This window comes from Antechinus flavipes, chromosome 1, assembly GCF_016432865.1.
Source record: "Antechinus flavipes isolate AdamAnt ecotype Samford, QLD, Australia chromosome 1, AdamAnt_v2, whole genome shotgun sequence".
Classification (NCBI taxonomy): domain Eukaryota; kingdom Metazoa; phylum Chordata; class Mammalia; order Dasyuromorphia; family Dasyuridae; genus Antechinus; species Antechinus flavipes.
Window position 1 is genome coordinate 272525433 of NC_067398.1, and position 15250 is coordinate 272540682.

At 36.2% G+C, this 15250-nt stretch overlaps 1 protein-coding gene across 3 annotated transcripts in view; it reads right to left on the bottom strand.

Moving 5' to 3' along the window:
• Positions 1-2919: 2919 nt before the first annotated feature.
• Positions 2920-15250, bottom strand: part of ACO1 (aconitase 1) — a 108543-nt gene continuing 96212 nt past the window's right edge. For all 3 annotated transcript variants that reach the window (XM_051973455.1, XM_051973454.1, XM_051973453.1), the window contains 3 exons: positions 14970-15092; positions 5726-5911; positions 2920-3535 (listed from right to left, as the gene is read on the bottom strand). In XM_051973455.1, coding sequence (XP_051829415.1) covers positions 3422-3535; positions 5726-5911; positions 14970-15092 — 423 coding nt within the window. In that variant the 3' untranslated portion in view covers positions 2920-3421. The remainder of the gene's footprint in view (positions 3536-5725; positions 5912-14969; positions 15093-15250) is intronic.

Sequence of the window (15250 nt, forward strand, 5' to 3'; positions counted from 1 at the left end):
GGGAAACATACCAGCAGGGTTTGCCATTTCCTTCTTGAGCTAATTTTACAGATTAGGAACTGAAGTAAAAGAGTTAAGTGACTTGCCTAGGGTCACAACTAGTAAGTGTCTGAAGCCAAATTGTAACTTGAGATGATCTCTTCCTGATTTCAGGTCCAGCATCTATCCACCATACCACTTGGTTGCCCTAGTTATACACAATACTGCACAAGTGAATTAATGAAATGCAACCAAAGTTCTATATGAGGTCAAGGTTGAAAAGTCATTACTATCACAGGCAGTGGGGAGAGGGAAGAAATCAGGTAAGGATCCAGGGAAGAGGTTTCATTTGAGTTGGGATTGAAAAGATGGATGACAGCAATTCCCATAGGTTTATTTATGAACCCCAAATCTGTAGATCTAGAATTATTCTCTTCTTAACTAGACATTTCAAACTGGATGTCCTATAAGCACCTCAGATTCAGAACATCCAAACCCTTATGGTTCCCCAACCCTCTCCTCCAACAAAACTTCCCTATTTTTGCTCTATAATCCTTAGGTAACTTGGTTACCCAAGTTACCAATTTTGGCATTATTGCTGACTTCTCACTCTCCTCCACTCCAATTATCCTAATAGTTGACAAATCTTGTTCTTTCTACTCCCAATATTTCCTATCTCTCCAATATCTTCACACATATGGCCACCATTCTAATTCAGGTTCTCATCACACTTGCCTCAAGTACTGCAGTCTTCATAAATTTTGCTGCTTTCTCCATTCTCCAGTCTATCTTCAACAGTGCTGCCAAATCTGCAGGTCCTATGTCACTTCCCTGAATAAACTCTTCTACTCAATAAACTCCAGTCTCTCCATAGTCCTTTTATGATTAGATAAAAGCTTCTTTCTTAGTGTTTTAAGGATTTGGCCTCACCCTTCCTTTACAACTTTATTATATATTACACTACATCTAGCCACACTAGTCTTGTCTCTGTTCTTTACCAGACATTGTCTCCACTCTTTGTACTTTTGTAGTCTCTCTTCCCATATATCTGAAATACTCTCCCTCACCCTCCCCACTTTCTAGAATCTAGCTTTCTTCAGATCTCTGCTCAAGCTATACCTTTCATACAAGACCTTTCCAGATCCTCCCAACTTCCAAATTAGTCTGGTTTATCCTTTGAATATGTATGCATATTGTGTGCCCAGACAGGATTTCCTTAAGGGCAAAGACTATTCATCCAATGCTTGCCACACAATAGGTGCTAAATAGGTTAATTTACTAGAGTAAAAAACAAAATAAAGGAATATTGGTCCTTTCTTTTCTCTTTCTACTTCTTTCTCAAGACAACAACACTATGTCAGAAAAAGAATACTGTTACTTACTGGATTATACCTTAGACAAATATTTTCCTTTCTATTATCTTTGAACATATAGGAAAGGAGGTAATCATTGTTAATGAACTTTCAGTCTGGATAGCCTCTGATTTGAGTGTCTGAAGAATGGCAAAGTCCCCATGTAGGAGAAAAATGATCATTTTCAGCAGGGCTGTTCATTAGCCCTTAATTACACATTTATAAATGTCAGTTTAAAAAAAAAAACTGAACTTAAAAGGACTTTATCCTGTCTCACTTTACAGATTAGAAGAACAAAATACAAGAAGCAAAATGTCTTTCCCAAAGTCACACAATAAATGGTAGAGCTTCAGACACACACCTTCACATTGTTTAATTCCAAGCCCTTTCTCTTTCATTACCTCCTTTCTAGGTTGCCTCTGAGAAAAACAGTAAAGATGAAACATCATCTCATTCATTCATTTGTCGGCATCAATTTATAATGGAAAGAGTACTGGGTTTGTGCATGAAAGATGCTGAAAATGTCAAATATCCAAGAGGCCCTAAAAATCTTTTGAAAAAATTAGTCACAGCAAATTTAATTGAAAACTACTACTGAGTAGTATGTATGCACATCATTTCTAATGATCTGAGCCAAGATCTAACTACACAGGATCGTGGAATTTGAAGTTAAAACTTCATTACAATTGTCATATGATGTTAACTAGTAAACTTTAAAGTTTTGTTCCAAATAGCTCCATTTCCAAGTTTAAATGAGTGGTTAAATTTCATAGGATGGGATTCTGTTACAGGTTTCCACTTAAGAACCAAAGTAACCTAGGAAGGCAAGGTGATGAAGGAGGAATCCTGGGCTTGAACTAAACAACATGAAGTGTGGGTCTACTACTTATTGTATGACTTTGACATTTTGCTTTTTGTATTTTGTATTTCTAATCTGTAAAGAGAGGCAGGATAAAGTCCTTTTCAGTTCTAATAAGTGTCTCAAACATTTTTTCTTTGATACTTCTGTTTTTGGACAGTGGCGATATGGTTATAGAAACAGAAAAAAATTTCATTTCTTCTAACAAGAAAAGAATCTTGAAGGTCATCCAGGGTTCGAGAAGTTGATTGACAGTGACTCACTTCACCCTAAATAGTTTGTTCCAAGGATATTAGCAACACATAGGAAAATTTGCTCCCAAAGTCAACAAGATTTTTTTTTAAATAGATTTAATCTTATTCAAGTTAGAAATGTTCTATTTCCATCCCAACCACTCTCTCAAAATACTCCTTTTCCACCCCCCATCTCATAAACACATTCATATCTACTCCCACATGCATCAATGCCCATTCTTACAAAATTCAAAGCAGAGCTGCTGGGGAAGAGATGGAAAAGTTCACTGTGTGTGTGTGTGTGTGTGTGTGTGTGTGTGTGTGTGAGAAAGAGAGAGAGAGAGCGATTAATCAGTAAAAAGCTATAGAATCAAATAATTTCAAGGTCATAAGAAGCTAGAACCCTAATCCTCTGATTTTGAGAACATGTTGAAGGTCGAGGAGCTTGAGAAGGAGAGAAAAATCAAAATAATTACTAGGACTTTGAGAGCAGAAATTTTCTTTTGCTTACAGTCATTTAATAATGCTAATAAAGCAAACTGGAAAGGAAGATGCCACCTAAAAAGCAAACATTTTAACAAAGAAAAGAAGAAGAATCCAGTTCTAGGTAGAAACAATAAAAGAAGACACATCAACAAGTGTAGGTATAGGTGTGTTTCAACTGTACTTTTAACAAAAAGAATGGGAAAAACAAACAAATATTAAAAAATAGTGCTCTACAGAAGCTTAATTTTGCTTTCTGACTCACACTTAATGCTACCCATCAGCTCTAAAAAAAGAAAAAAAAATTAAGTGAATCTGATTTTGTGCAATGAGAAAAAACCAACAAAAACAATTCATCCACATCAAGCATACTCTAATACAGTGTCACAAACTCCAAAAAAGTATGCTCCATTAGGAGGTAATATTCATATTAAGATTTATATGGATCTTGGGTCAGTGATTACAGCATGTTTTTGTCTTGATCTTAGGATATGAGTCTTGATGGGAACACAGGCCTACTTGACCATCTTCCGGATCATGTAGTTGAGGATTCCCCCATTATGGAAATAAGTGAGTTCCACATCTGTGTCAAGCCTCATGAGGGCCTGGAAGGTCTTCCCTGTATCCAGCTATAAGAATCAAAGAAAAGAATTAAAGAAGTCAAAATTGAAAAACAAATTTAACATGTATTTATTAAACATGAAAATGAAAAAGAAAACACACACTTATTAAACATCTATAGTACACCAGACCTTATGCTCAGGATAAGTGAGAAGAGCCTCTGATCTCAAGAAAGTCATTACTGAGAGGATAAAGTATGTACACAGATAAATAAGAAACAAACTAAACATAAAATAAATATGTAGCTATTGATGGAAGCAAAGAGAGACTTAACTGCTGGGGAGTCAGAGATTCCAAGGGACAAATGTGAGGAAAAACAACATGTAAGAGATTGTAATCAACCTAGAAGGTAGACTGGAGCTGACCAAATTCTGGAGGCCTTAAATGTCAGTGACAGTGAAGACCAATCGATAGTTTTTGATCAGGGGAGCGAGATTGTCCAGAAGCTTTTATTGACTGATTACTGAATACCAAATTCTGCAAGGCACTGTGGATACACAGAATAGTAAAAGATAGTTTCTGTTCTTAAGGAGCTCATGGTTTAGTGGTCAGACTTATGTTTTAAGAATATCCATTTGTCAAATGTATGGAGGAAAGGCTAAAGATAAAGCATGATACCACTGGTGAAGTTTTTACTTATACCATTCTATGAGGCCATTACATGGCATCTAGAGCCTTAGGTAGAGTAGCTGTCTCCATCTTCCCACACAGAGTCCTTGGCTTTACCTTAATAGGAATGAATACTTTGAATATGATTAAATTTAACTGCCTTTCTCTGAGTCTGAGAGAAAAGATAACAAAGGATAATCTCAAGGAGTGCTTATTCAGGGCAATGTCTATTGGGAAAATCATGGATAAAGATTCAGCCACCCCCCTCACTAAGAAGCTTCTCTACATGACATAAATTGCCATTTTCAGAGGAGTTACCATAAAGAATGCATTGTAGAGTTCTCTATTTCTGCATGAATATTTCACAGTCTTCAATGGCCTTGCCTTAAATAAGGCATACCAACAATGGGCACTATATAACTTCAAAGCAAAAAAAAAAAAAAAAAAAAAAAAAAAAAAAAAAAAATCTGACTAATGGAATCAAAGAAATTAGAGAATGTGCCTGCTGTTCACAGGAAAGCTTTCCTATGTACAAAAAAAGGACAATTTAATGGAATGGAATATGAAGGTTCTCTTTGTGAAAAGCTTAAGTTTGCATTTAATTATCAGTAGCAGTATTCATTTGGCAGCCACTGTGCACCTTGCCAAAATTTTAAAATCAACTTCACTGGGAAATGACATGAAGCAGCCACAAAAAAAGCATAAAAGCAGTCAAAGAAAAATCAGAGAGTAGTCTTAATTAGAACTGACAACAGATCTCAAAAGAACTAAACAAATTTTTTTTTTCTTACTGAAAATTCTTTTAGTTGGGTTTTTAATGGTACTGAGAAATGAATTTAGAAAATAAGGGCTGAGACCCACTATCTTAGCCTGATAAAATAGAAAACTATAATGGGAAGTTATGAGTAACATGGGTGAAATGAGTGTGGGAGAGTAATCCAACACAATTTCAGAGGGTCAAAATAAAATCCAAGGTATATTACAAGAATGAATTACAAAATTAATAGGTAGTCCCATATTTCAAATATATAAATAAGTTTATAAAAGCTATAAGAAAAACTATCACTGGGTCCTCACTGTCACTGTTTGACATTTAAGGCCTCCAGAATTTGGTCAGCTCCAGCCTATCTTTCTGGGTTGATTACAATCTCTTATATATTGTTTTTCCTCACATTTGTCCCTTGGAATCTCTGACTCCCCAGCTGTTAACTGAGTCCCCACCAAATGAGAAATGGTCAAAGTATATGAACAGGCATTTTTTAGATAAAATGCTCTAAATCATTACTGATAAAAGGAATGCAAATTAAATCAATCTTGAGATATCATTTTACACTTATCAGATTGGCCAAAATGATTAAGGGGAAAAGCAACATATGTTGGATAGAATGTGGAAAAACTGGGACACTGGTAGATGTGAATTGCCAGCCATTTTTGGAGATTATTTGGAATTATGGTCAACGAGTTAGTTTTGGTGTAGTTTAGTTTCTGAGCCATAATGACTGAGATATTACAACTATCCTGAAAGGAAGACTGAGTACAATCTAGAGAATACACTGTAGTTTGGCATGAACCAGGACAGTCCAGCTTACCTGAATCTGGATATTCATTCGTGGCTTGAGTTTTTCCGGAATGATGATAGTGTAACGCTCCCGACCTGTGAGTCCAAGAGTGTTAGCATTCTCCCCAGGGAGATATTCCAGAGGGATAACTCCCATCCCTACGAGGTTGCTGCGGTGAATTCGTTCGTAACTCTCAGCTAGGACAGCTTTGATTCCCTAATGTGGAGGAGAAAAAGTCTCATATTTCATTTTCCCTCATTAAATACACAAGAACAAAGAAAACTTTTTATATGAATTAAATACTTCTTTAAAAATTATAACTTTAAAAAAAGTTTTAAAATTCTTTTTTTTAAAAAACAATTTCCTTTTTTGTTTTTGAAGCAATCACAGTTATAGGACTTAGCCAGTAAGTGTCTGACACTAGATTTGAATTTAAGTCTTCTTGGCTCCAGGGCTAGTGCTCCATCCACTGTGCCAGTCAGCTGCCCCTCACAACTTTCCTACCTTCATTCTTTATAAGCAAGTGTCTGAGATTATTTCTGAATTCAGGTTAGGAAGACTCCAAGCCTAACACTTTAACACTGTGCCATGTACATGTCAGACAGTACTTAAACCTAGGACTTCTTGCCTCTAATATCTGTTTTCTATGAATTACATCATGTTACTTCTTAAAACTAAGAACTTAACTATTCAAAGCCCTGGGAAATTAGGCTTTTTAAGGAGACAGATATTCCAGGTCACTGAAGGTTTATATTTCAACTTTTTTTTTTTTTTTTTCCGCTGAGGCAATTGGGGTTAAGTGACTTGTCAAGTGTTACACAGCTAGGAAGTGTTAAATGTCTGAGGCCACATTTGAACTCAGGTCCTCCTGACTTCAGGCCTGATGTTCTAACCACTGTGCTACCAAGCTGTTCTGTATATTTCTACTTTTTTAACTGTCTTTTTAGTGAAACATGTTTTATAACGTATATATTAGCCAAAATAGATTAGTTGTTTTGTGGCTAGGCTTCAAAACTACATTAGGACTTCCGGCCAAGATGGCGGAGAGGAGGCACACTGCTGTGTAACCTCCGCGTTTTTCTCTCACTATCCATTTCATTTCATACCTCTGAATTAATGCTTGACTGAAAAAAAACATACAACTAGTTACCAAGAGAAACCATCCTTGAGACTCATCAGGAAAGGTCTGTTTTTGCACGAGGGTGGGGACGGTTATTAGATTGGAAGCAGCCTGCGAGCAGCAGCGACAGCGAGAGCACGGAAAGCGGCTCTGATCCAAGCAGAGCGGAGAGGGGGTGGGGCGTGATCACAGCCGTCTCTGCGGGGAGAGCTTTGCTACAGGACTGGATACTTTGCTCCAGCAGCAAGTCAGCAGCCCAGCAGAGAAGCTAAAAACACTGGGGGTGAAGAATACAACCCCAAACAGCTGGAGTCTCTCCGGACCTGGCCACCCCTGCCCCACAGTGTCTCAGCACGCTCTCGGATCTCAGAGCTCAGGCGCAGCACTGTCCTGCTGGTGCCTCACTGTTACCCTGTCCCTCCCCCAAAGAAAGCAGCTCCATTCAAGGGTTTTTTTCTTCTGTTTCTTGGCTAGTTTGTCTTTGATTATTAGACAGAATGAGGAAAAAACTGAAAAAGACTTTAAACCCTTGACAGCTTCTATACAAATAAAGAGCAGACTCCAAATCCTGAGGAGACTAAAAACAAACAGTCCCCAGGTGAATCCCCAAAGGAGGAGATCATATGTTCCTCAGCACAGATGAATCTCATGGAGGAAATTAAAAAGGCTCTCACAAGAGAGCTGGAAGAAAAATGGGAAAAGCAGAGTGAGGCTTGGCAAAAGGAGAAGGAGGCTTGGGAAAAGGAGAGGGAGGCTTGGCAAAAGAGCCTGGAGAAGTCAGTTAAAGAGAGAGTGGATAAAGAAGTAAAATCCTTGAAAAATAGGATTGGTGAATTGGAAACAGAAAATAACTCTCTAAAAAACAAAATTGGCGAAATGGAAAAAAATTCCACAGAACAAAAGAACTCAATTGGACAATTAGAAAAAGATCTTAAAAAAGTGAGTGAAGAAAATACTTCACTGAAAATCAGGGTCGAACAAATGGAATTGAATGACTCGAGGAGACAAGAAGAATCAGTCAAGCAAATCCAAAAAAATCAAACAATGGAAAAGAATGTGAAATACCTTCTGGGGAAGACAACAGACCTGGAAAACAGATCCAGGAGAGACAATTTGAGAATCATCGGACTCCCAGAAAAACATGATGAAAAAAAGAGCCTGGACACTATTTTCCAGGAAATTATCAAAGAGAACTGCCCAGAAGTCATAGAAACAGAGGGTAAAATAGACATTGAAAGAATTCATCGATCCCCTACTGAAAGGGATCCTAAAATCAAAACACCAAGAAATATAGTGGCCAAATGCCAAAACTCTCAGACGAAGGAAAAAATACTGCAAGCAGCTAGAAAAACCCAATTCAAGTATTGAGGAGCCACAATAAGGATCACCCAGGATCTGGCAGCATCCACACTAAAAGATCGAAGGGCCTGGAATATGATATTCCAAAAGGCTAAAGAACTTGGGATGCAACCAAAAATAACTTACCCAGCGAGAATGAGCATCTTTTTCCAGGGAAGAAGATGGACATTCAACGAAGTAAGCGAATTTCACCTATTTTTGATGAAAAAGCCAGAACTTAACAAAAAATTTGATCTACAAGTACAGAACTCAAGAGAAATCTAAAAAGGTAAAGATTAATCTTGGGAACTATATTTCGGCTATAAAGATGTATAAATACAGATATACCTTGTTCTAGAAACTAGATGTGGAAAGGACATTGTACCAGAAAAAGGGTAAAGTGGGGGTAGTACATCTCATGAAGAGGCATAGGAAACCTATTATATCTGAGAGAAAGAATGGAGAGGGATGAATATAGTGAGTATTTTACTGCGTTCAGAATTGGCTTTAAGAGAAAAATTTTAGACATATTCAATCTATAGTGAAACTTCTCCCACCTCATTGAAAAGTGAGAAGGGAAAAGTGAAAAGGGAAGGAATAAGCTAAGTGGAAGGGAATACGGTAACTGGGAGGGAAAGGGGTAAGATAGGGGGAGGAACTCTAAGGGGGGGGAGGGATACTAAAAAGGGAGGGCTGTGAGAAGTAAGTGGTGCTCACAAGCTTAATACTGGGAAGGGGGGTAAGGGAGTAAGAAGGGAGAAAAGTACAAACCGGGGTTAACAAGATGGCAAGTAATACAGAATTGGTCATTTTAACCATAAATGTGAATGGGGTAAACTCCTCCACAAAGAGGAAGCGGTTAGCAGAATGGATTAAAAGCCAGAATCCTACAATATGTTGTTTACAGGAAACACACCTGAAGCGGGGAGATACATGCAGGTTAAAGGTAAAAGGTTGGAGCAAAATCTATTATGCTTCAGGTGAAGTCAAAAAAGCAGGGGTAGCCATCCTGATCTCAGATCAAGTTAAAGCAAAAATTGATCTAATCAAAAGAGATAAGGAAGGGCATTATATCTTACTAAAGGGTAGAATGAATAATGAAGCAGTATCTATATTAAACATATATGCACCAAGTGGTGTAGCATCTAAATTCTTAAAAGAGAAATTAAGAGAGCTGCAAGAAGAAATAGACAGCAAAACTATAATAGTGGGAGATCTCAACCTTGCACTCTCAGAATTAGATAAATCAAACCACAAAATAAACAAGAAAGAAGTCAAAGAGATAAATAGAATACTAGAAAAATTAGATATGATAGCTCTCTGGAGAAAATGTAATGGGGACAGAAAGGAATACACCTTCTTTTCAGCAGTTCATGGAACTTATACAAAAATTGACCATATATTAGGACATAAAAACCTCAAACTCAAATGCAGTAAGGCAGAAATAGTAAATGCATCCTTTTCAGACCACGATGCATTGAAAATTACATTCAATAAAAAGCCAGGGGAAAGTAGACCAAAAAATAATTGGAAACTAAATAATCTCATACTAAAGAATGATTGGGTGAAACAGCAAATTATAGACATAATTAATAACTTCATCCAAGAAAACGATAATAATGAGACATCATACCAAAATGTATGGGATGCAGCCAAAGCGGTAATAAGGGGAAATCTCATATCTCTAGAGGCCTATTTGTATAAAATAGAGAAAGAGAAGGTCAATGAATTGGGCTTGCAACTAAAAATGTTAGAAAAGGAACAAATTAAAAACCCCTAGTCAAACACTAAACTTGAAATTCTAAAAATAAAAGGAGAGATCAATAAAATTGAAAGTAAAAAAACTATTGAATTAATTAATAAAACTAAGAGTTGGTTCTATGAAAAAACCAACAAAATAGACAAACCCTTAGTAAATCTGATTAAAAAAAGGAAAGAGGAAAATCAAATTGTTAGTCTTAAAAATGAAAAGGGAGAACTCGCCACTAACGAAGAGGAAATTAGAGCAATAATTAGGAACTACTTTGCCCAACTTTACGCCAATAAATTCGACAACTTAAATGAAATAGAAGAATACCTCCAAAAATATAGCTTGCCTAAACTAACAGAGGAGGAAGTAAATATCCTAAACACTCCCATCTCAGAAAAAGAAATAGAACAAACTATCAGTCAACTCCCTAAGAAAAAATCCCCAGGACCAGATGGATTTACATCTGAATTCTATCAAACATTTAAAGATCAATTAACTCCAATGCTAAATAAACTATTTGAAAAAGTCAGGATTGAAGGAGTCCTACCAAACTCCTTTTATGACACAGACATGGTACTGATACCTAAACCAGGTAGGCTGAAAACACAGAAAGAAAATTATAGACCAATCTCCCTAATGAATATTGATGCTAAAATCTTAAATAAAATATTAGCAAAAAGACTACAGAAAATCATCCCCAGGATAATACACTATGACCAAGTAGGATTTATACCAGGAATGCAGGGCTGGTTCAATATTAGGAAAACTATTAGCATAATTGACTATATCAATAACCAAACAAACAAAAACCATATGATCATCTCAATAGATGCAGAAAAAGCATTTGATAAAATCCAACAGCCATTCCTAATAAAAACACTTGAGAGCATAGGAATAAATGGACTTTTCCTTAAAATAGTCAGGAGCATATATTTAAAACCTTCAGTAAGCATCATATGCAATGGGTAAAAACTGGAACCTTTCCCAGTAAGATCTGGAGTGAAGCAAGGTTGCCCACTATCACCATTATTATTCAGTATTGTATTAGAAACACTAGCCTCTGCAATAAGAGTCGAGAAAGAGATTAAAGGAATTAGAGTAGGCAATGAGGAAACCAAACTATCACTCTTTGCAGATGATATGATGGTATACCCCAGCGATTCTACTAAAAAGCTATTAGAAATAATTCATAATTTTAGCAAAGTAGCTGGATACAAAATAAATCCCCATAAATCCTCAGCATTTTTATACATCACCAACAAAATCCAACAGCAAGAGATACAAAGAGAAATTCCATTCAGAATAACTGTTGATAGCATAAAATATTTGGGGATCTATCTACCAAAGGAAAATCAGGAATTATTTGAGCAAAATTACAAAAAAGTTTCCACACAAATAAAGTCAGACTTAAATAATTGGAAAAATATTAAGTGCTCTTGGATAGGCCAAGCGAATATAATAAAGATGACAATACTCCCTAATCTATTTATTTAGTGCTATACCAATCAGACTTCCAAGAAAATATTTTAATGATTTAGAAAAAATAACAACAAAATTCACATGGAACAATAAAAAGTTGAGAATCTCAAGGGAATTAATGAAAAAAAAAATCAAATGAAGGTGGTCTAGCTGTACCAGATCTAAAATTATATTATAAAGCAGCAGTCACCAAAACCATTTGGTATTGGCTAAGAAATAGATTAGTTGATCAGTGGAAAAGGTTAGGTTCACAAGACAGAGTAGTCAACTATAGCAATCTAGTGTTAGACAAACCCAAAGATTCTAACTTTTGGGATAAGATTTCATTATTTGATAAAAACTGCTGGGATAACTGGAAATTAGTATGGCAGAAATTAGGCAAGGACCCACACTTAACACCATATACCAAGATAAGATCAAAATGGGTCCATGACCTAGGCATAAAGAATGAGATTATAAATAAGTTAGAGGAACATAGGATAGTTTATCTCTCAGACTTGTGGAGGAGAAAGAAATTTGTGACCAAAGATGAACTAGAGACCATTACTGATCACAAAATTGAAAATTTTGATTATATCAAATTAAAAAGCCTTTGTACAAACAGAATGAATGCAAACAAGATTAGTAGGGAAGCAACAAACTGGGAAAACATCTTTACAATTAAAGGTTCTGATAAAGGCCTCATTTCCAAAATATATAGAGAACTGGCTCAAATTTATAAAAAATCAAGCCATTCTCCAATTGATAAATGGTCAAAGGATATGAACAGACAATTTTCAGATGATGAAATTGAAACTATTACCACTCACATGAAAGAGTGTTCCAAATCACTATTGAGTGGAGAAATGCAAATTAAGACAACTCTGAGATATCACTACACACCTGTCAGATTGGCTAAGATGACAGGAAAAAATAATGATGAATGTTGGAGGGGATGCGGGAAAACGGGGACACTGATGCATTGTTGGTGGAGTTGTGAACGAATCCAACCATTCTGGAGAGCAATCTGGAATTATGCCCAAAAAGTTATCAAATTGTGCATACCCTTTGATCCAGCAGTGTTTCTATTGGGCTTATATCCCAAAGAGGTGCTAAAGAAGGGAAAGGGACCTGTATGTGCCAAAATGTTTGTAGCAGCCCTGTTTGTAGTGGCTAGAAACTGGAAAATGAATGGATGCCCATCAATTGGAGAATGGCTGGGTAAATTGTGGTATATGAATGTTATGGAATATTATTGCTCTGCAAGGAATAACCAGCAGGATGAATACAGAGAGGCTTGGAGAGACCTACATGGACTGATGCTAAGTGAGATGAGCAGAACCAGGAGATCATTATACACTTCGACAACGATATTGTATGAGGATGTATTCCAATGGAAGTGGATTTCTATGACAAAGAGACCTAACTGAGTTTCAATGGATAAATGATGGACAGAGACAGCTACACCCAGAGAAGGAACACTGGGAAATGAATGTGAACTATTTGCATTTTTGATTTTCTTCCCGAGTTATTTTTACCTTCTGAATCCAATTCTCCCTGTGCAACAGGAGAACTGTTCCGTTCTGCAAATATGTATTATATCTAGGATATACTGCAACATACTTAACATATATAGGACTGCTTGCCATCTTGGGGGGGGGGTGGGGTGGAGGGAGGGAGGGGAAAAAACGAAACATTAGCGAGTGCAAGGGATAATGTTGTAAAAAATTACCCTGGCATGGATTCTGTCAATACAAAGTTATTATTAAATAAAATAAAATTTAAATTTAAAAAAAAAAAACAAACTACATTAGAATTTTTTCATAAGCAAAATTTGACAAACAGTAGTTTTAAAGATAATATGAAAATGTATCCTTAAAGTTTATTCACAAGAAAAGTCATTCTATGCCACGATAACTATGTAACACATTTTTTTTTTTCTTCCAAGCACCTAAATACATGAAAGGAACAAAACTTGTGCAGTTCTTTATATTCAGGTCAGGGAAAATGCTGCCCATGAGATATATTCAATAAGCCTTTATTTGTTAAGCACGTTCTATGCTCCAAGCATAGTTCAAGGGGTAGAAAAAAAAGTGTTAGGATGACAAGGTGTCTCTCTCTCTCTCTCTCATATAAAACTCATATAAAGGAACAGGAGATGGAGTATTAGATACAAAGCACAGTAAACACACTGACTATAGTTTATGAGAAAGAGATGAATGTAAGTTTGGAAAGTCAAATAATCACAAAAGTGAATATTTTTATAGTGCTTCAAGTTTGCAAAGTACTCATCTGTATTATCTCACTTGATATTCACACCTGTCTGAGGTAGGTGCTATATTATTATCCCTATTTTCTAGAGGAGGGAAGCCTCAGTGAAGTTATATGACTTGTCCAAAGTCATAAAGTCAGAGCTGCCAGACTGTAATGGGTTTTAAATGTCAAAGAGAGGAGTTTGATTTTTTTACCCTAGAATCTGAAGTGATATGCTTACCCTTCTTGGATTAAAATAAATGTCAGACTCTAAGGTACCACTTCACACCTCTCAGCCTGGCTAAGATGACAAAAAAAAATATAATGATGAATATTGGAGGGGATGTGGGAAAACTGAGACATTAATGTACTGTTGATGGAGTTGTGAAATGATCCAATTATTTTGGAGTCTAATTTGAAACTATGTCAAAAGGCTATCAAAGTGTGCATATCCTTTGATCCAGCAGTGTTTCTGCTGGATCTGTACCCAAAGAGATCATAAAAGAAGGAAAAGGACCCAAATGTTCAAATGTTTGTGGCAGTCCTTTTTTATAATGGCAAGGAACTAGAAATTAAGGGGATGCCCATCAGGTGGGGAATGGCTGAATAAGTTATGGTATATGAATGTAATGGAATATTATTATTCTAAAAGAAATGAGGAGGTCTGGAGAGAATTACATTAACTGATGCTAAGTGAAGTGAGCAGACCTAAGAGAATACAGTACAGAGCAACAACAAGATTATGTGATGATGAACCCTGATGGACATGGCTCTTTTCAACAATGTGGTGATTCAAGGCAATTCCAATAGATTTATGATGGAAAGAGCCATCCACATCCAAAGAGAACTATAAAGACTGAATGTGGATTAAAGCACAATATTTTTACCTTTTTATTGTTGTTTACTTGTTTTTATTTTCCTTTCCTTTCTTGTGTTTTTATTTCCCTTTTGAGCTGATCTTTTTTGTTGTTGTTGTTCAGCATGAAGAATATGGAAATACATTTAAAAGAATTGCACACATTTAACCTATATCAGATTGCTTACTATCTTGGAGAGCAGGAAGAGGGGAAAAAAAGGGAGAAAATTTGGAATGTAAGATTTCAAAATACCTTTGCATATATTTTGAAAAATAAAATACCATTAAATATTTTTTTAAAAATAAAGAGATAATTGGATAAGGAAAAAATATCAGGCTTTTACTTTTTAAACTTGCTTGTGTGGATCCATATTTGATATGAATTTGCCATTTTGTGAAATCTTAGTCTGTATAGATTTGTAGAAGATCATGCCTGTCATGATTGTTTAAATGGGGCTGCTACCTATGTAATTGTGTCATTCTCCTCTGTATGACTTACCAGCAGAAAAGGGCCTTTGGCTGCCCAGTCTCGGGAACTCCCAGATCCATACTCTTTTCCAGCTAGTATTATCAGAGGGATACCTGCCTTCTGATAGCGATCAGCAGCATCAAACACATCAAGCTGAAAGAGGAAAGGGGAAAAAAGTTTCTGAAAAAAATTATTCAGGGCAGAGTACATACACTCACTGTCAAAGAACACCCATGAAAATGGTAAAGATGGGAGGTCTGCTCCTAAGACCGGGTAGACCTAAGGGATTCATATGTACATGGCTACAGACA